Below are 23,095 nucleotides of genomic sequence, written 5' to 3' on the forward strand. Positions count from 1 at the left end.
TGTGCAAATATTGTACTGTACAACCCTGCTCAGACTGGCTAGATAAGTGATAAAATGCTTACAAACATACCTTCTACAACCAACCAAAATAAGAATCAAGTGGTAAATTAAATATTTCTTTTTTTGCTAATCTAATTTCATCTATAAATGCAAATATGCCCTCAGAAAACCCATCTAAAAAAGCAGGGGTAGATGCTTTGTGAGTTTCCTAGAAAAAATCTGTTTCATATGAATCAAGACTGACTGCCTGGACAACTACAGAGCAGGCTGGGCAATCTGTGTGAAGCTGGAAAAGGGAAATAGAACAATTAGTTATTTTTCAGGGGAAAAAACACCAGAGAGAAACATTATAATCTGAACAATATTGACATACCTGGATTGGTTCTTGCTGCTTAAAAACAGGACCAAGATCAGGCAGAATGAGCCTGATATATTCTTCTTTGGTGCATTCCTCAGCAATTAGGAGAACGTTAGGCAAGACAAAGGGTACCATATCAGGATTCACAAATTCAGAAGTCAGGCAAGGCAAAATTCGCTGAATTATAACGCGCTGAAAGAAAAGAAACAAGCACACATCACATTGTACTGCATTGCAGTAAGTTACTATTGTTCCAGCTCAACAGCTTTTGCATTAACTTGATATTTACAAAAAAGCAGACAGAAAATTTTCAGTTTTGAACTCTTATTTTCACAGTATACTGTAGCTAATTTACATTGTATTACTTTGCTTACTTTTCTTTCTCTGTTTGCACTCAAAACGTAACTGGAGACTATAACAACTGTGAAGGTCAACAAAAAGCAACTAACTGTACAGAAAACAGGACTTTCAGCCACACACATGAATTATGAAAACCTTATTCTATACGCTTTCTTAAAAAAGACCCTAAAAAGACCCTATCACCCCTCCAAAATGATCAGTTTTTCAGTACCCCATCGCTCACTGAACAAACACATAATCCTAATACCTCCCAGTAAAACTCCAGGCACATTCCCTAAAAGGGATTCTGCTGGCGAAATAGGTATTTACACTGTGGATGTCTACTGTGGAGCTTTTTAAGTCAATAAAGAGAAACACACAGTTCAAGGGCACAGCCCCTTCCCTCATAAAATATACTTTCAAGACAGAAAAAAATGAATGACAGAAAAAAAAAAAAAAGAATGCCTTAAAGATGATCAGGTCAGTCAGTGACTGTGTAGAGTTAGGTGAAATACAACTCATCTATTTCCAAATTCAAAGCATCAACGATTCTGATCAAAGGAAAAAACTAATGAATTAATAAGACAAGAGTATTAAACATGAAGTCTGATTTTGCACTGTGCAGTTCAAAGCAGAATTAAAAATAGAGAAATTTAATGCAATGGTTGAGAAGCTCAGTTATTCTATTATGTATTAAACTAAAAGTATTTTTCTACCACATAAGCATTATGCCTTATATAAATTAAGGAATACCACAAAAGGAAAAGGAGTCAGTCTAGACACAGTGTCTAACAGTACAGAGAAGAAATCTGTAATGACAGACATTTGCCTTTGAGGTTTCTGGGCCCTGCTAGCACAAGAAAGCACTTAGTCTGTTGAGGGAAGGAAGCTTTGCATCATTCAACATTAACGTACTGCCTTGTTATGGAAAAACCTGAAGCAATTTTATTGGGAGAAAAGGTGGCAAGATGACTTCAAAGGGCTATGATAACATCTGGAAACAAGGGAAAGCCTTGTAGGTGGAGAGAAGACAACTCTCAAAGTGGGATGAACTACAAAAGGACATGCAAATGATGATTCCTTAAACATACTGATAGCACAATCTGTGTTTTCCATTTAAAGAATTATTGACAGATGAGGAGTAATCCACACCAACTATTTTCTATCTCCCCTTCTTTCCTACTATACTGACAGTCTCATGGCAACTTTTTTATGGTACAGTGCTCCATGAAGTCCAGCATTCCAAGAATCAGAATGTTAATAAACGGTCACATATTTTTAAATTCACTATTTCAAGACATCATACAGACATACCTTAGGTAGTTTTGGCAGAACCTTTGGTAGCCCTTTAAAAAACTGTGATTTCTGAAGGTTATCCCTTTGAAATAACGAATCAAAATACTGAAGCGTCATTGCTCCTACATCATCAAAGAATGGTATCTAAAAATAAGATTAAAAGCTTGTGATCTGGAGGGAGACAACATTGACACTGTTACAAAGATTCCAAAATATAATCATCTATTTAACTTTCCCATGTACTATAGTAAACCTCTATAACGATGTGCCTGCAACTAACAATTAGAAAAGTACATTTTTACATACTAAGTAGTATAATATTCACAGATAAAGGATGATTATTAAGATGGATTTTCCCCAGCATTTTAAAGAAACCCATGCATATTATGTGCATCTAGGTTACCTTGTTGTATATGAAACAATGTTTTGCCTACAAAAAAATGGAATGAAAAGTAAAAAACTTGATTAAAAGTCCTCCTAGGAATAATTACGCTATTTAATATTACAACAAAGGATTAGCTACTAGGCCATTCAGATCTGGCTACCTCCCCTGGAAACTTACAATGAATCAACAAGCATTTATATGCAATAAATGTTTAATTATATAAATTTCTCTCCAATATTCAGACCCACTTGTAAATTCTGTCCACTGTCAGTTCTCACATGATCTCCCATGTTTGCATGACTTCAGCAAAGAGGGCACAGGCCTTCTTAAGTACTGTGTAACAATGTATATACATAGACTGGGCTTATAAAGATGGCACCAACAGAATACCAGTGGGGTTCAGCTATAGCCATTGTATATCATATTAATACTGATAGACCTGCTTCATCGTTAATGAAAGATTGATAAAAATGCATGGGGATAACAAGGTTGTTTATATAAAAATCCAACTCCAAATACTAGGCTTTCAGTTAGCAGATGGATGAAAAGAGTAGAAGAGTGTCTATCCCAGACCTACACAGACTGGAATAAAAAGTTCTGAGTTCAAAAACCTGCATGGATAAGATTCTTCCCTTCTGCTAGTCCTCAGTTTTAGGGAGGGATATATCAAACCACAGGCTCGCAGCAATTGAAGACAAAGCATGGCCTCTCAGACTATTTAGACACTTGTTTTCAGTTCGAAAATTTGTGCAAAAAGAAAGGCTGTAAAAATGTTTGAAGAAGCTCTGTTGTAAGGCAGAAAGAGAAGCCAATAATAATAGGGTAGTAAAGACAAAAAGGATCAGAAACACAGGTTGGAGTAGGGCAATACAGAAGAAAAGAACCTATCAGCAGAGAATTCAAGCTAGTCTGCACTGTGGACTTAAAGTCTGTCTTCTAGATCACACACCAAAATGTATGTGATTGTGGAATTTTACACCGGTTAACACAAACTAGTTAAACTTGCCCATTTCAAGCTCCCTTTTAGCTCATGTCATGCTGGCCATAACAAACTGCTTGTAGTACTAAAGCTCTAGGATCTCCCCCCTACAACTCAGTCTACAGTGCAGACGTGGTAGAAGAGATTTAACATCTTTATAAAACCATACTGCTCAATACAACCATTTACAGATTTGTTTGCTGTAGTCCTTCAGACAAGTGAGTTGATAGTAATACTTGCCAATTTCCTCACTTCCCATCTTTCAGCATGTATGTTGGCAGAACCATTACCTGTTCCCCCTCCCTTCTTCACTCACTATTTCTTCCACCTGTTAAGACACTGATTTCTCTCTCTGAATACAATCTTTTTATATGACAAGAAAGAAAAAAATTGCTTAGCTAAGCAAATCTATAAGCAGGAACCTAAAAGTATCAGGTGTGAGAAAACAGGGTATAAGACAACATGCTTTTAACTTCTACTTTCAGATAGGAAAGTGGAGGAAGAGTTTGTAAAGTTAAAACTTAAATTATCCAACTTACAATTAAATTTTGCTTTATTATGGCAAGTAAGCTCAAATATATTTTAAGCTATTCTGCTGCATATTTAAGAATACACCGAAAATCATAACCCAAGAGTTAATCCTTACATTTATTGTCCTTTATCATTTTATGGCTTTAAAATCCTTCCAATACAGTTTTAAAGACTGAATTGTATAAAAACATAGCGTAGAAAATACTTACAACTGTATGGGAAAGCAACAAAATAGTGTTGCATTGAATGATTATTCTAAATCCTGTCTCAGCACCCACTTCCATATTAATAAAGGTCAGCATAAGGACAACTTTTGGTATCAACTAACATAATGATTTCCAAAATAGTTTAAAAATATTTAACATTTCAAATAAAATGATTAACAGGAAAACACTTCAAAATAGGTCTATTATTTCTACACATCAAACACTAGTTTCCCTATTTCCTACAGCTACTGTATTTTCCATGAACTGACCTTAGTCATTTGATCTGCATCTGGTCTGACTGCTGGAGCTACATTTAAGAGTAGCTTTACATGTTCACGCACCTCCTCCGGTATATTCTGAAGAGTACTGGAGCTTAAACGGCTTAGCTGTGTAAGTAATTTAAACACATGCACCATGAAGTCAGAAAATCCTCCATATAACTATTTCCAATATACAACAGGACTATGTCCTCTTGATGGTTTCTCCACCCACACCTTTGATATCCCTCCCTTCTCCCCTTTTATAACCCATTTGCTTCTGTTCCCTCATAGTCTTCTTTCTGTCTCCCAACAGCCTACCTGCTTCAGGTCACATTCCCCTATTTCCAGCTTCTCATTGTGTTCAGGTTATCAGAGAACACAAACCCAGTATTTTTCAAACAGGTACATGTTATTATCTGCAGTGTTGTCTACACGCATTAAAATACAGTCACACAACTAAGGCAATGGGCACCCGAAGAAGTTACGACAGAGGAAACTTGCGTACAAGTGTACATTATGTCAGCTCATTCAGGTAACTGTCTTCTGTTAATATTCGTAGTCCACAAAAAATGTGAAATACCCAATAGCTAAGGCCATACCAATTCAATGTCAAGTGATCAAATCACTCTAAACTCAGCCATCTTCAACAGTCCTAAATAAGTCATTCACTGCCTCATGTTTCACACTGTTCACCCCAACAGGTAAAGTACTTATTCCACAAGACCAGCATTCAACAGGTTTACAGAGAAATCATGTGAAAAATGAAATTTTTAGTTTATAAAGTTGGTATATGTAACCTTCTCTACACATACTTTTATTTCCCGTATTTTGCCAAGATTCTTTTTTCTTGTTATAAAGATAGCACGCAAAGTAAGATACCATTATCAGATTGTTTATATTGGAGCACTGGTATTGTGTTTTAAGTATTTAAATCTATTGTAAAGCAGTAACTTTTAAAAAATGAAAATCAATAAATAGCAGTCACTAATAGAACAAATACCTGATCCAGCTGTCTACTAAAGCTTTTATAAATATCCTGCTTGTTGACCTCAAAAATTGGTTTCCCTTTGTTGAACACTGCATACATAACAGCTCCTAGAGAGTACATATCACTGGCTGTCTCACAGCTCACAGAGAGAATATATTCTGGTGCCAGATATTCAGGATTTGGAAGACACAAGGATGGCAAGTTTGGATCCCATTCTTTACAAGGGAACTTTGGCTAGAAGGGAAGTAAAAGAAAGTACATTCATTAGGGATTTTCAAAGAACATTTTAAATGAGAAACTGTAGCAGCAAAAAATAAATCATCCACTGAAATTCAATTACAAATGAAACAGAAAAAGAGTAAAGCAAAACTGTTAAGAATCTATGTCTGTAACTTAGCATGATTAGCTGATGCAGTTAAGTTCTAATATAACTGGGAACTGTAATATAAAATCAAAGCACTGCTGTAAGAGGGAAACATGAGCTATGATGGAAATTCATCTTAGGAGGTAGCAACCAGGCACTGAGTGGATGTAACAGACTAAATTAGGTAGCTTTGCATGTCATCCAACATGCAGGTGAGCAGAGGTGGCACAGGCTTCAGCCTCTGAATCCATCACTGGTTTATTTTGACTCTGGCTCTTCTTCTGCAATGAACAAAGGCATCACTTCAATCCAGACTTGTGCTGTATGGTCAAACTTCCCTCCAACAAAATATAGAGGAATATTAAATAAATTCTTCTGTACTGAAATGCAAGGTCATGAAACCGGGTTCAAAGATCTGAATTTGAAATTTAATGACGATAAAGATCTATTACCTCCTGTTCAGATGGATTTGTTGACTGGATACAAAAATCGAAGCCCATAATTTTCCATGCGCCACTCTTATTCAAAATTATATTTTCAGGAGTAATATTTCCATGGACCATTTTCACACTGCTATGCAAAAATGACAAGCCTTCAGAAACCTGTTAATAAAAGATCATTATTTCAGGTTAAATATTTCCCCAAATATCCTGTAAGACATTTACAAAAATTCTGTTCCTGAGGTCACAGTTAAATTGATAAGTTAACTGAGAAACAATTTTTCAGCAGTATTTTAGGCTAAGTCTTAAAAATCATGTATGAAGGAAATTAAACACAGATGGGCAACCAGCAGATGAAATTACTAATGCCGATTAACTATCACAGCATAAGAACAAAAATGGTTTTCAAAGTTGATCAACGTATTCACCAAATAAAACCTGGGAGCTACTGTTCCTCCACAGAAGGGACAGAAAAGATTTACATATGGAAAAGACAGCTGTAGCACAGACGTCTATATGGAAAATAAAAATTCACTCAATTTTGTATTTTCCATGTCAGAATAAGCAAAAACAGTAGCAACTTAGGCCTCCAGTCCTCATCCTCTCTTATACTTACAGTGAGAGGGCACTATCATCTCTCACTTCCCAATTATTTGATTTACTATAGGAACACAAAACTTTGGCAGCTTACAAACTTCATAATCATTAATACTAAAAGCACATGAAAATTGTAAGGACAACCCGTGTCATACCTGAAGCAAACCATATTTAGTCTCCACATCATAAAGTTTGTATTCTTTAATGTCAGATGGTAAAGGAGAAGGTAGGTTGTCCCAGCTGCCAAGAACGTTAGCTAAACTTGCACAGACTGGTTCTGTACAAAATGCCAAGCAATCTCTATAGAGGAAATACATAAAAACATTTCTTGTAAATAAAGCTAAAAACTCTCAACTGCAAATAAAGAACCATACAGACATCATATTATACATTACCAGAACACTTGGTGTTACCCAAAAATATGGTATAGTTCAGGTTTTGAATCATTATAAATAATATTATACTAGAAGGAAATAGTTATATATCTGAAGTATTCGAAAATATCTGAATATAGAAATCAGCTTAAGTTACTTTATTCTCTAACATTCACATACATCACTAACAGGTCTTGTTTATGCATTTTTGTGTTAACAGTGTTTGAAAAGCACAGATGAAGCAAACTTCTGCGCGTACGCTCCAGCACCTCAATGGCTTTCTTGCTGTGAGGGGCCCAAAACTGAACACAGTGCTCGAGCTGCGGCCTCACCACCAGAGCCTAATACAAAGGGACAGTCACTTCCCTACTCCTGCTGGCCACACTATTCCTGATACAAGCCCGGATGTTCTTGGCCTTCTTGGCCACCTGGGCGCACTGCCCGCTCATATTCAGCTGGCTGTCGACCAACATCCCCAGGTCCTTTTCTGCCAGGCAGCTTTCCAGCCACTCTTCCTGCCCAGGGAAGTGGTTGCATCACCATCCCTGCACATATTTAAAAGTTGTGTAGATGTGGTGCTTCAAGGGCATGGTTCAGGGGTAGACTTGGCCATGTTAGGTTTACAGTTAGACATGATGACCTTGATGATCTTTTCCAACCTAAATGATTCTACAGTTCTATGAAATTACTGGTTGCAACACTGTGCTTCAAAATTTCAAATGTCTAAGTCCTGAAAATAATGCGTCTCAGTTTCACAAACTTCATGTAACATAGACACAGTCACTCTCTATATCCACATTCTTCATACTGGTCTGCATAGCACTGGAGGCCCTGGACAGTCATTGCACCTCACTTCTTAATCGTTTTAATGATTTTTTGGAGAAAGCATTACATGAATGGTAGCACACATGCCTGGTTGAAGGATGAATAATTCATGAGACCACTAAATACAGCACCAGTATGAACACAGAAAAGTGAGACTGAGTTAACAGTAATAAAGATACATTTTTTAATAATAAAGTTACAGGCAAGAAGACAGAAGCCTAATTTTTTGTTCATTTCTTAAAAATACCACAGAAGATACAATGCCTCACCATGAATCTACCACATAGTTTTTATGTATCTCAATTAACAAGCTTGCTCTCTGAAGTAAGGCTGAGAAAACATGCAAACCTCTTATTACTCATCCAGATTTTAGTTTTACTTCAGTTTTATCTACTGTCTTTCTGAAGGAAAAATTAATATTAAAATACATCGATTCATAACTGTCAGCCAACCTGACAGAACTTCTTTGCTTGCTTCCCTCCCTACCATTCTGTTAATGCCATCCCTTTCATGTTTCTATTAACACAACTAGGGCTATAAACCTCATTTCTGTGGTAATCACAAAGAAGAATCAGAGCACAGAAAGACAAAGTCCTTTATTTTCAGTCTGACTTCAACTTTACCACAGAGCTTACACATTTAGTTACGGTGTCATGGTTTTAGCTGGGGTAGAGTTAATTTTCTTCACAGCAGCTGACATAGTGCTGTGCTTTGGACTTACTATGAAAACAATGTTGATAACACACAGAGGTTTTAGTTGTTGCTGGGTAGTGCTTGTACTAGTCAAGGACTTTTTCAGCTTCCCATGCTCTGCCAGGTGCACAAGAAGCCGGGAGGGGAGGGGGCACAGCCAAGAGAGCAGATCCAAACTGGCCAAAGGGATACTCCATTATCATATGATGCCATGCTCAGTACGTTAACTGGGAGGAGCTGGCTGGGGGAGGCAGGCAGCAATTGTGGCTCGGGGACCAGCAGTGTCGGTTGGTGGGTGGTGAGCAGCTGTATTGTTTATGTTTTGGGTTTTTTTTTTTCCCCTTTTTCCCTTTTCCTTTTTATATTATCATTATTATTATCATAATCATTATTATTCTAATTAATATTTTAATTATTAAACTGTTCTTATCTCAACCCACAAGTTTTGGTGGTGGTTTTGTGGTTGGTTTTTTTTGTTTGTTTTGGTTTGGTTTTGTGTACTTCTGCTCTTCCAATTCTCCCCCCCATCCCACAGGGTTGGGGGAGTGAGAGAGCAGTTGCGTGGTGTGTTTAGTTGCCAACTGCAGCTGAACCACGACATATGGTTAAGGCATAGATGACAGAAAATAGCTAGGGAACAGTTATTCAATGGTTTTCATAACGTAAACTCTGATTGCTGTCACTTTGAAGGAATAAAAAGATGGCTGTGTATTTTTTACTTTAGGAGCTAATTAAATAAGGACCCAAACCAGAGTAACAGAAGGATTGGGCAAATCTAATTAAAGTAACTGAATACTACAGAAGCTGATGTCTGCCATACAGTGCAGCAAACTGCTAAAGAAGCTGAATGATACCAAAATGAAATTCAGAGTAACATAATAAAAAGAAAACAAGTTAAAAATAAAAGTGATGGCCAAAAATGCATAAGCTTTGGGAAAAACTGCAACAGATGGAACATCTAGTAAATTAAGTATCTGAGACTCTTCACACTAGTACTATTTTTAATGTGTAGTAATGACAGTATGAGTGAACTTAGAATATGGCTTCTTTATCCTGTGATACAATAACAAGTTAAATATAGAATAATACTGCTCATCTGTGCTGTTACTGGAATTCAAGACCAGTTGTAAGTAAATACATTGTATATATATTAAATATTTAGTATAAATACATAGTTATTCATTATATAAATGCATGTAAAAATCTATCCACCATAATATATATATTTTTGTTAAACATAATTACATTGAATACTAGTAATTTGGAGTAGAAACATTATATTAATAGTGGAAAAGCTACCTACACACTAGGGTCAGAAAGGTATGGCCTTTCTTTCTATATCTACTTCAGGTCTGCAAGCAAACCAAGTATCCCTTTGCCCCAGAAAGAAGGAATAAAGGGCGACTTGCAAACAGTTCAACACAACTGTATGTTACTTTGGAGACAAAAAACCACCAGGTACAGCCTTGCCAGAAGGAGCCTTGACAGATTTCTTCACAAATAAGCCCTCTAGAAAGATGAGCAGTTCTAAAGAAATCTTACAGCATGCTTGCACAAGGTCACACACACAAATACTCTCTAAGCAAATTCTTCTTTTCTGAACGCCCTCCAAAAACTGTTACATCAGTTTCTGGCATATCAAGCACTTGGACAGGTTCTGAGCTACTGGTGTTTCTACCAGTAGCTGAGCAGGCCAAGTATGGAAAGAAGAACAATGGGAGCGAAGCATACGGCATTACTAAAACTCATAAATGAGAACTCTGACAGAACTACACTGTTAATTTTACTCACAAGGCTTAGATTCACAAGAAGAACACCAGAGCTTTCTTAGCACTCCAAGGTATAAATCTTAGTTTTTTCTTAGGAAGTACAGGATTCAAGGAAAAATAATTACAGATGCTGCTGCTCAGTCAATCAAAACACTGCGACAATTTTAGGAAGAAGCCTGGAATATACTCTAGGATTCACTTGCATACACTATGACTGAGATGACCCTAGGCCCTTTAGCCTATAATAGTTTATTTACTGTTTTAGAGTATTGAGAGCTGTCTTCATTCTTCCTTAGGCTTTTGTGAGGGGCATACTGAACCATAAGAGCAATGATAGCTTTGAGCCCTTGCTAATGCAAAACGTGTTTAGTACTGGAGGAAATATGTGTATGAATGTGCAAGTGTCATTTAATGCAAGAAATCTTTCCCGAAGTAGGCATCACAAAGATGAAGAAGCATTCCTACAGTATTCTCAGCTCATAGAAGCCAGTACATTTGGAAAAATGCAGGCTAACAGACCAACAAAAATGTAAAAGTTTGAAAGGTAATGTACGTGAATCTTAATTAGGCTACCATTCAGAAAAACTACTTGGGAAAAAAACCTCTAAAACCTTAATGACCTTCCTCAGCAGGATCAGGATCAGCTTTCCATGTTAACAAGAAACCTTCATTTTATTTGTTAGATTCTAGTGTGCTGTCATCACTGCAGTTGAACGATAAATCTATAAGATTAACCCATTATTGTACCTAGTGACCAATCTCACGCAAATCAAAAAAGCACTACAAAAATACATTGAATTTTGTCTCCCTTAACTGGCATTTGAGGACCTTTTGAACACATATGTGGCCACAACACATACAATTTACCAAAAATCGCCAATCTCAGGTGCACTAAATACAGACATCTCATAAACGGAATAAATGTGTGAACAACCTTTTGAAAGAAAACAATTTTTAAGAGAGTTCTTAATTTTCATAGTCTAAGGGTCATGTGCAGCCTTATAGCTGCAACTGGACCAAGATCATGCAATAGATTTTTACTTAGATTCACTAGATTCACACCAGAAATGCATCCTATGGCTTGGGGGGGGAAATCTGAGGGTGGGGTAAATACCATTCTCACATGAGTAAATATAGTAAACTTGAATCTCATCAGATGTAATTGGTCATAAAATAACCTGGAATATTCAACACATACAAAACAATTATTAAGAAAGCCTGTTCTCAACTTACTACAGCTTACCTGGATTCTTCCAATGGATGTTGAACAGTAAGTAGTCGAGGGTGTCGAAGCCTGGTTAGCTGTTGAACACCTCGTTTTAAAGAATCAATAATCTGATCCTTTTCAAATTTTTGATACTTGTCTATTAGCTTCTTATCAAAGACAAAAACAGCCACTTCCTATAAATAAGCAACAAAATTCACTCGGTATAGGACACGATCAAAAAACAATCCTCTACACAATTACATACATACACACACATATTTTGAATCAACAGTACAATCCCACCAATGCAATAAGTATTTCAATGTATATAGGCATATTGTCCGTACTTTGTCCAAGTCCTAATCACACAGGTTACGGTATATAACCTCTGGAATATACATTTGAAGAGTTAAGGTACTACTGCTCCTTAGGTTACAAACAGTAACACATAAACCATAACCACTATCTACATAGTGACAAAGCAGCAGATCCACAGGACAGAAATCAGCTTGATTTTAAGTACATGAAAGTTTTTACATCAGCTATGAACAATTAGAATATTCTGAGCATATATGCATTCATTTGGAATTAAATATATCAAGTTGTGATTTATTAAACCAGACCCTGTCTCAGCCTTCTTCTCCAAAACAGTACAATCTATCTTAAACTAGACATTCATGAAAGATATTTTATAGTCACAGTAATCAAGTAATTTCATCAGACCATTCACATGACAAAACATTAAGAATTTTTTAATGCTTAAACGTCTAAAAAGAAGTCCCAGAAATGCAGTACATGTTAAAAACAGGAAATAGTTCTTCCAAGCTACCTCTGCAAATGGAGTGGGAGAAAATTAAGAAATGTATATGAAACTTTGAATTACAGAGGTGGATATGAAATAAAAAATTAGATTACATCACCAACTTGGAAGCCATTAAAGGAGAAATAAATCAACTGAAGAAAAACGGAAATAAAATCTTTATTATGAACAGGGACTTTCTTATTCTCCTACAACAGCATTATAAATAGAAGTTAGAAACCAGTAGAAAATAATACGAAAATACAGTTTTCAGTACCAAGAGGAAGTCTGTGCTCTTGTACTGCACATTTTATAATCATTATTCTAATTAAAATCTCACAGGAACAGTTACATTATCAATTTAAAAAGAAAAAAGACTTCTAGAAATAGGCTATATAAAAAAAGAAATTCAGTACAATACACCAAAAAATGGTTTCTATTTTTTAGCTGTTTCCTGTTTAATTAAGCCATTAGCAGGTGAACATCTATAACTAACTCAACTACGTACACTCTCCCTGCTTCTATCCACACCAGCTCTCTGCTCCAACCCTGAAGCGTGATGGATCAAACATTAACATAGACACAAGGCAGGGAGGAACCAATGACAGGGAATGGAAGACATACACTATACCCACTATTTAAAAATACACATTTTCCAGTACAAAGTGTCAATGTATTGAGCAATATGTGACCAAAACAAAATTTCAAACTAATACAGCACTCCTGAAAGCATTTATGTGTAATGATAAGTCAAAAGAATCAGAAAGTAAATATTTAAATTGGATAGTATGGGACATCAGCTGTGGTTTGGATATTTTACAATGGCTATAAGTTCTATTAGTGCTTGCTGCAATTCTCTATGGTTTGAAGTTTGACAGAACTCTTACATATGCCAAATTAACTCACATATAAGTATGCATATGAAATTGCAGTATCCTAGGTATGAAAGTGATTGCTATCACATTGGTTTTGTAGCCTTAAATTATTGTGGAGGGTCAAGAATCAAAATAATTTGAGCTGTGTGACAACTTGCTTTCAATACCTTCCTTTTCAGGTAACATGTCTGATACAAGAAAGCATATACCCATCTCTGTCTGCTCATGGGCACTAAAATGTTAAATATGTTCTGATATTAATAATTAAAAATAAGGCATACTGGAATTCAATTCCATAATCAACATTGATTTTTATATGCATAATTCCCTATCAAAAATGTAATATCTTAGCCCCCACAAGTCACCAGATATTATTGTACAGAAAAAGGAATAGCTGAGTCATGGGCCATAGAACACACTCTCAATGCACAAAAATTACTGAAACCATACAGTACGCTTGGAAACATTTAGAAGTGTTCATGGTTTTATGCTGCGTGAACCAAATAACCATCGCAAATTTTGACTATGAACACATTATTTGTTTTTCCTGATATTCAACCCCAAAAAGAAGGGCTGCTGACATGGATTCCATTTCCTGTAACTACTTTTTCATGGAAACTTACTGAGATGAAAGCCTGCAAAGGCTTATATAGTTACTAGTTCTTTCCACAGAAAGCTCTAGGGGACCTTCCACTTTGCTTTTTCATTTCATAGGTTTGAAGGAAGAGTAGCTTCCTCTTGCAGATGACTACTTGTTATGTAATTCTGCAGTTATGTCATAATTCCAACTTTGTGATATAAAAATAAATTTAACATAAAAAGACTAAAATACGTTTAAAAAAAATAGCACTGCTCTCCACAAAGAAGGTGAAAAAGTAGAGACAGAACAACCCTTGTCTTTAACAACAAAAAATTTCATTCATTATGTGATAGGAAGTATACACAACTTACTCAACATGCTCCTGTCTCAACACAGTATACTGGTAACGCTACTGCCTGGGTTAGGAAGTATGGATGAGTATGTAGGCTGGCCTACATGACTAGACTGGCCACTCAAGGGACCTAAGTTTAAATCTCAGTTCTGTTCACAAGCATGAGCTAGTTCACACGTTTTGTCTCACCTCCCACATGTTTAAGCCAAGTGCTTTACTTCAAAGTGGTGTTAGGTAAAACTCAGTGATGATATAGAGACAGCTGTATATTATGATGCATACCATGTAGATATTTGCCAGGATGAAGACCTTCAAGAAAACATCTGTTGTTACTGCCAAGAATTTAGAATTTTTAACACGAATCACTGGAAAGATCAGTGTTTAAGTTCTACAATGCCTTTGCCAAGCAATTAAATGTCACCCGTGCAAACAGGCGTAAGCACAACATGCAAGACACAGGGCATCGTTTCACTGGGCTATAATCATATTAACTCAACTAGAATACTTTTAGACACTGAACAGAAAAGTGTAGATAAGTTCTCTTTCATTGTGTTTGTGTATTTCAGTGGAATCCTGTTGACCTTTGTCCCACAGACCTGGCATTCATTAATATACCCCTTCATAAAGGTTTTTTTATCCTTGTAGTTTTAATCACTAAATGCCTCAATTACCTTTTCTCAGCTTCTCTGGGCAGTTTTCCTTTGTACTGGGCCTGGCTGAGATGGAGTTCTTTTTCTTCATAGCATCCCATACAGTGCGGTGTTTTAGATCCGTGGCTAAACAGTGTTGATAACACACCAATACTTTGGCTATTGCTGAACAGTCCTTGCACAGAGTCAAGGCTTTCTCTTTTTCCCACTCTGCCCCCACAGTGAGCAGGCCGTGGGTAGGCAGGAGACTAGGATGGCACATGTCTGGGACAGCCAACCCAAACTGGCCAAAGGGCTCTTCCTTAACATATAACATCATGCCCAGTGATAAAAACAAGGGTAGAAGGAAAAAGGGGGTTTGGCTTCCAGGGTGGCTGTTCTTTGGAGACTAGCTTGAGCATCAGTCTGGCTGTGAGATGCGGTAGGCAATTTCCTTTGCTTTGCTTCGTTTTTTTCCGCCCTTCCTTCACCTGTTAAACTCTCTGGATCTTGACTTATGACTTTTTTGCTTTTCTTCTTCCTATTTTCTGCCCCAACCGTGCTGGGGATGGGGAAACGAGTGAGTATCTGGGTGGGTACTTAGTTGCTGGTCGGGGTCAACCCACCACATCCTCCCAAGTTTATTTGCAATCCTGCATTACTTATGAAATACACACCAGTTTGAGACACACGCTGGCAGTTTAAAATATGTCCTCATTTACACACATAAACACCTTCTAAACCAAAGAGAATGCAAAAATCCTGCTCCTATCTTAGCCAATGCCACTGCTTAAAAAAAAAAAACCAAACAAAAACAAAAACACGTCAACAAACAAACCAGAAAGGTGGGAAAGGGGAAGAAGAGAGAGAGAAATAATTCTTAACCAGAAAAGGGCAACCAGGCAACCAAAGTATGTCATGCTTTCTCTCCAGCCCCAAGAGGAAGGCAAGAATTCAAAAACACACTGGGTTTGTGTGTTGAAAAAAGATGCAGACAAAACTAGATTTCTAAATTAAAGACTCTAAAAGTATTTCTAAATTAGACTCTAAAAGCTGTGGAAATGTAATGATAATAGAATAGCAATATCTCTTCCTACTCACCTCACTGCATATGGAGAAAGCTTGTTAACAATACCTGTAAGACTTTCAAGCACTATAGTGATGAATGTTACAGAAACTCAAATCCTTCTATTTTCAATGCTGTTTTGAATAGTGCAGAGTAAAAATGCCAGAGACTAAGCATAGAACAAGGAAGAAAAGAAAAAAAACCCAACAAAATACTTAAAACTACAGTTCACCACCTATCCTGTGAACTGAATGATGTAGTGCTCTTGTGGAAAAAAATTCAATATGATCATGTTAAAGACTAAGACATGAACACAAAAGCAAAGGAAATTTTAAGGTAGCAGAGTGCTTGATTTTAGAAGCTTTACATTTGTTTTCCCTTCCATTTTTGTTCTCTAATTTACCCATATGCACTCACAGTTTTTTTAAATGAATAATCAAATGTAACTCAATATGCAAACACATGATGTTTTACCAAAGCCTCCCACTATGCAAAGCAAAATAGTCTCTGAACTAAAATACTGGAAAGCATTCCAGTATTACTCTGGTCTTTTGCCAGAAAAAGATTTTCCTCCAGCTTTTGAGGGGTTTATTTTTAGAAGCTTGCTGATGTTTTATAACCCTACTTTCCCATCAGTTTGTTTCAGTCATAAGGTATACAGAACAACTATTTCAGTTTCAAAGTTAAATAGCCTTTAAAGTTTGAACAGTAGGAAGCTTTCATTTCAAAGCCACTATATGCACACCAAAACAGAAAGCTGACTTACCTACCTATATATTTAGGACCACCACAACAAAAGTTAAACACAACTACAGTAGTCTTGAAGTACAAACCATTATCTCCTTAATTCTGCTAGTTTTTATGACTGAGCTGCCAACAAGAATATTAAGTGACCTCACTCTATTTCTTTATGATCGCACTTTCCAAGCGGAAAAAAGGACAAGTGCCATATTATGCTAGAAAAAAAACATATAAGTGCATAAAGACTCAGTTAACAAATCTGAGATGAACAGGAATACACACTGTAAAATTAGGAACATGTTACTTCATGTATACACATATAACCAGAAAGACTCATAAATCTTTCAAACAAACAGCACCAAACCAGCTATCAAATAGCACCAAAAATATGCACACAGGGAAGTAATTTCCTCACATTCTGTTAGGTTGTTATTCAGTTACCTACAACATAAGCAAGACAAGACAAGACACATTGGGGGGGGTGGGGGGGGGAAGTAAACATTCAGAAATCCAGGAAAACCAGCAATGCAGGAACCAGGCAGAACTCTGAGAAGAGGAATAAAACCATATATATCTACTGTCACCAGAGATGGAATATTTCTAACTGTCCACTGACTTACATAGGAACCAAATTAACCCATATTTTAAATCTTAACTTCAGCTGACCATCTTCTGTAAGACTGCTGACTTCCATTTGTTCTGAGAACAAAGATTTCTGATCAGCTCTACTGCTGTAATGCTAAAACTCCAAATTTAGCTATTTTATCTGGCTACAATGACTTAAATAATTACTTGTGTTGTTGTAAAGTGACAACAACGCAGGCAATTAAACCCTTACATCCTGCTTGTCTGATTACAATACACATCTACTGTAAAAAAGCTAAGTGCTTGTAGCTTCTAGTTAGATATACACCCTTGCAATACAGCAAATATGAGCATCGCTTCACAAAAGTGACTGCTACCACTTGGAAAATGACAGCCAGCCACTTCCCTATTGCCCAGCCAACATTCAAAAGGTACACGCAAAAGAAAAAATAATGTTAAAGAACAGACATACCGCAATACAACACAACATAAACTGTTTGTATTGCTGTGTACTTTTATTTTGCAATGGCAAACTGAATGTTGACATGACGTTACCTAACCGGTAATATTAATAATGAACGGTAATTGCATGTAAAATCACCAGCCATCTAAAATTCCCTGCAGTACAACAGTTGCTGTATTTTTAATGACTAATGATGGCATACAAACATACAGGTGTTAGTCAGGGTTTACAGAGATACCACAGGATCACGTGGTAAGACCTGAAGTAAACCACTGCAAAATCAGTGGTCAGAACACCCATTCAAAGCTTGAAAAACATGATCGACAGGAACCAAGTTACATACATTCTATCAGTCAAAGAAACTTGCTACAACTCTCTAGATCTTAAAGCTACACCTGCTACAGGTCAAACGCTTACTGGGCACTGAGATTGTATAAAACCTATCAAAACTACCATACTTTCAATGTTATCACTTCTTTGTAAAAACCCAATTGGTACATTAGGTACATCAGTAAATACTAGATGTGTAGAGTTCTGCAAGAGCAAGACACATGCTTAAGAATATGGCGAAAGTACCTGCTTGATGTTATTCAGATTCTGTCACAATCAGAACATACATTCTCCAAAGATTATTTATTCTGCATAGCATGTTTCTTCTCTATTTGCTAAAGTTTATTCTCCTACCATCTAACAGATTTTTTTAAGTTTTCCAAAGTTATTCCTTTGTGTCCATTTCTTTTTAGTACGTCTGTAGCAAGTTGATTCATTCTCTGACTTCACATCACTTCAGCATCAAGTTTAACTGAAGGCCATAACTTATTAACTCTTCTATTTACTCACTGAAAATTCTATTTCCCCTCCAAGTTTGAAGAAAAGATATTTCACATTTCTGCATTACAACAAAATAATTTTCTATAATAGCAGTTCTTAAACTCTGCTGCTGACAAACCTTCAAAGTCACAATCCCACTTTTATTTACACATGTGACTTCAAGTGAGTCAAAAGTTTACACACTAGTGCTCTAAACCCTAATACTTTAAGGAAACTAAAAGGGAACAATACTCAAAGCAGCACAGGGAAGGCACAACTCACTTCCTCCAAAACCACCTCCTCTATCCCATGCCTTGCTGTTACTGTATCTCATGACTTAACATTTCTAAACCCTCAGTTTCTCTGTGGCAGCTGAGCAAAAAAATACAGACTCTTTTGCTGAGAAAAAATGATGGCATACTTCATTATTATTTTAAACTGTAAAAAACCAGCACTGCTAAAAAAAGCTGCAATGTAAAATAAATTGGGGAACCAATCCATGCTAAAACAAACTTCTTCCTTCTTGTCAGACTAGTTTTAACTCAGATTAATTCTTGATTTTGGTCCCGAATTGTATGCCATGAATGCAGAACCACTTCTTTCTCCAACATTGAAGGCTTAAAGCAACTATCACCTATGTAGCTGAGAACATCATATTTAAATAATGTTGAGTTCTTTGTTTCATTTTACTTAAAGTACTATCCTTAGCATTAGCCTGCCCGGCTGGATTTTGTTTTTAAATGCCACTTATCAGCTGCTACCTATAAGTCTCTTATCTAACGCTTATAAACTTAGGTCTTTACTTGACAACCCACCTGTTTTGTTGATTTTTTAGTTCCGTTAAATATCTTCCAAGCAAGACCATTACCACCACTGGCAATATGGCGGCCAACATCAAATTCCCTTGTAACAGGATTTCCCATGACTGCACTGGTGACATCAGCCGTCACCTTTGTAACGGTGCTCTTCAATTTATTCAGCATGGACTCCATTGTCTCAACTGTACACCAATGTCCTATCCTACAAAGACAAGACAAAAAAGCTTCACAGTCCTTTCACAATTTCTATTAACATAAGACACATGTTGAAAACTCTAATATTAGAGGACATTTAACCAAGGATGCAATAGGATATAGGAGTAAGCCACAAAAAGGGTACTGAAATATAACTTCCAGGGCTTTGCAGTTATACATATCTACGCTGCATACACATAGCTGCACGTGTGCCTGGGGATTATATGGCATTGCTTCTACTCCTCCTCCGAAACTTTTGAATCTGTTGATCATTCTTCCTTAGATCTAACAAAGCAATTAAGGACTAAGATATTCAACCATTTCTTGAAAACAGGTGATTTAATCAAGCAGAGAATTCATAAACTGCTCCCATGAAGGGAAAGGTTCATACTTTGTTTATCAATACCAACCAATAAAGAGAAACAAATCTGAAGGAAACCAGGCTCCTTTAACTCCAGTGCTCTTGGAACTACACATTTTCTGAAGGAAAGGATTGCTTAAAATCCCAGAACAACAAAAGAATAGACATGTATTATACAGAAGAGAATTAAAAAATGTGTTCTTTCCTACACTGTGCCTGTCAAAATACAAGCTCAAAGTTCAGTGTTTTACCCATCAGACTGCTGACATTACTATTTGATTGACCCAAGTATTAATGAGGTGATAAGCTGCTGCAGGGGAAGGAAACAAGCAACCATATTTTTATGCTTTATTCTAACAAAATTGTACAAGGAAGTTTTTTACATCACCTTCCAAATTTAAGAGCTCAAAGACTGGCAACTTACAATTTAGCTCATCTTCTCCTGTAGTGTGTACTTCCACGGTTTCCTAAATTGTCATAATTAGAGCCAAAAAATCTGACTTGCCTGTTTTGCCAGATGGAAGTGCTGAAGCCTATGTCCCATTTATACAACTGTCTCTCTGATAATGGATACATTAAAAAGACTGAAGACAGAAAAGAAACAGTGAAAAGTATAGGTAGACATTCATCTTCCTTATCGGTGTGAGCAAAGATGGAGAGAGAAAGCAAGAAGAAATTATTTCCTGGAATCAGTATTATGTGAGATATTCAAAAGAAACATTTAAGGATATTTCTTCATACTCTCTTTCAAATAGGTGTGAACTGTACAAATTTCTTCAACCCATAGTAAAATAAACCTAAGAAAGCACATCAGCAAAAGTAGTGAAATCTGCAGAAATACTATTTTCATTCATGGCCTTATTTGCCCTATACTCAACTCACTGGCATATAATATGTGTAAAACTACTTCTTTGAAAAATAGAGAATTCCATTCCTATTCAAAGGGAAGAGACAAGATTCTGTTGTGATTAAGGCGTTGTTTGACAAGTCATGGTAACAAGGACAAAAGAAGCAGAAGGCACTAACAAATAATCCAGTGAGCACTGGGACTAATCAGCCCCAACATCCTTTTGATCGGATATGAGGTTATTGCTTGTTACAGCAACAGTTATTCCCACCGTTATATACATTTATAAGCCAATGTTCTAGTCTACATAGATTATCTAGTGGCTATTAATATATGTATTTGTGCCACAGCTTCTTCCACATTCAAGACACAGATGGAGTTTGTTTCCTTCCCACAGCTCTTTAGTCTCACAAAAGCTGTATCAACTCATTTTTGACACATGTATACTCCAGTCAAACTTGACTGAAGTCAACCACACTAAAGTTATTCAGACATGCACACCTTCTCCCCCTGGTACTATAGACCTGATTCCATTAGAAATCATGACAAATAATCTGATCAGTATTAAAACAGAAAGACAGACTTATTTTCTAAAAGAGGTACTAAACATACTATATAAAACTTCTTTAAAAGTATACAAGTTACTGAACAATTCACTCCAGCGTAGATGTGTGTTACAGGATTAACCTAGTCCAAAGCAAACACTAGCACAGTGCTGGAAGCAACACAGCTACGCTGGTCTGTCTTGAGTAGCATTGCAGTTATATCCCACCTTCAGTATTCTTCCACAGTGAAATGTAGAAATCCACTACTGCGGTGGCTCCATAGGTATTTCTCCAATTTCCACGTCAGCTGAGTGACACAACTTTGTGCTACTAAATGAAAACCAGACTAGGAATTTTGAGAAAATATATTACAAATAATAATAAAAAAAAGTTATCCAGCTGCATAGATCTTGATCTTACTTTAAAATCAGAAATAGAAGTTATGGCTTCAGCAGGACTACTCAGGAGCAGAACCAGATATGACCACAAGCACCTTCAGGGTGCAGTCAGTCTTAATTACAGGGAGTGTGAGTTTTAGATATGAGAAGCTGAGTCTGAATACAATGAGATAATCCTAAGAGTAATCATGTACTTGCTTGGTATGTATTAAGTGTTTTGTTGAGAACATAGCTGGAAATAAATTACAGGAACACAGAATTCCTTCATTAAGTAATTTTATTACAGTATGTGACATTTTATTACAATATATTAATTTTACTTTATGAGTTGTGCTATGGAAAAATGCACGTGCAGCCTAAGTCCAAACAGCTATTAGACACTGGCTAATATCCGTGTAAAAAGGAATTATTCATTATTCTGATAAATGAAAACTTTGAACAAGGATCACAGAGTATTCTGAACAGGAGCTATAGGTACTTCCAGCTCTCAGAGATTTTATTCTATAGCTTTTCCATGGGATGATGTCTATATACTAAAGGACTATAAAATCAATCCTAATGAGTTTTAAGATAACCACAAAACTAATTTATTTGTTTTTAAATCTTGTGCTTTTTGCATTGTTTCATTCACTCCCAGCCATCAAACCTTCTCTAGTATCAATGCAACACAATCTTGTATTACAACTCTCAAAACTAAAGAGATGCTTTACAAAATTAATTGCGTAGACATTACAAAGGAAATGCACATGCATGCATGTTCAAATTCCTTTGTATAAATCTGAAAGGGAGCTTCTCTATAAAGGTGGAAAGACGGTGTAGTATTGATTAAATCAGAAGTGCCCTCTGCTGTGGGTGACAGACTAACTGCAGCGAGAACCCTGAAAAAGCCACTACGTGAGAATGTTAACAGCATTCCAGTGTCTGAAGGGTTAGTTAGGATTTAAAAAGCAAATCTGGTAGGCCCTGTCCAACCTGTTTCACTCCAGCTTGACAGTATGCAAGCTCCTGTTTAATTTAGCTACTGAGTAAGAAGTACTGAGAAATTCTCAATAAGCAGCTTGGGTCTAAAGTTTACATACATCTAAAACCGTGAGCTTCTAGAAATCTTCATGTCAACATTTGGACTGTAACCTAAAATAGCATATTTAGCTTTATAAAAGCAATTGTTATTACCAGCTTCAATAAAAACCCAATATATGCCAACAGGAACAATGTACCTAGGAAATGCATGCCAAAAAAACAAAAAAAAAATCTATTTTGGGTAGTATCTACAATACCACAAATTATGATGATTTAACTATAGCTGAAATACGCAACTTTAGTTCTCAACTGTATGAAAACTGGTTTGTTCAGGTCTTTTAAGACTGAACTACTATTTATCGAAAATTAACAGCCACGGGACAATAAAGTCATTCACCCA

The 23,095-nt window shown here is 36.4% G+C and overlaps 1 protein-coding gene across 2 annotated transcripts in view; it reads right to left on the reverse strand.

Moving 5' to 3' along the window:
* Positions 1–23,095, reverse strand: part of SCYL2 (SCY1 like pseudokinase 2) — a 39,283-nt gene that overhangs the window by 14,128 nt on the left and 2,060 nt on the right. For both annotated transcript variants that reach the window (XM_075080178.1, XM_075080182.1), the window contains exons 2-9: positions 19,327–19,531; positions 11,648–11,805; positions 6,899–7,043; positions 6,159–6,308; positions 5,355–5,576; positions 4,364–4,480; positions 2,012–2,137; positions 374–550 (exon numbers count right to left, since the gene is read on the reverse strand). In XM_075080178.1, coding sequence (XP_074936279.1) covers positions 374–550; positions 2,012–2,137; positions 4,364–4,480; positions 5,355–5,576; positions 6,159–6,308; positions 6,899–7,043; positions 11,648–11,805; positions 19,327–19,503 — 1,272 coding nt within the window. In that variant the 5' untranslated portion in view covers positions 19,504–19,531. The remainder of the gene's footprint in view (positions 1–373; positions 551–2,011; positions 2,138–4,363; positions 4,481–5,354; positions 5,577–6,158; positions 6,309–6,898; positions 7,044–11,647; positions 11,806–19,326; positions 19,532–23,095) is intronic.

The sequence above is a fragment of the Phalacrocorax aristotelis genome, chromosome 1, assembly GCF_949628215.1.
Source record: "Phalacrocorax aristotelis chromosome 1, bGulAri2.1, whole genome shotgun sequence".
In the NCBI taxonomy this organism is placed as follows: domain Eukaryota; kingdom Metazoa; phylum Chordata; class Aves; order Suliformes; family Phalacrocoracidae; genus Phalacrocorax; species Phalacrocorax aristotelis.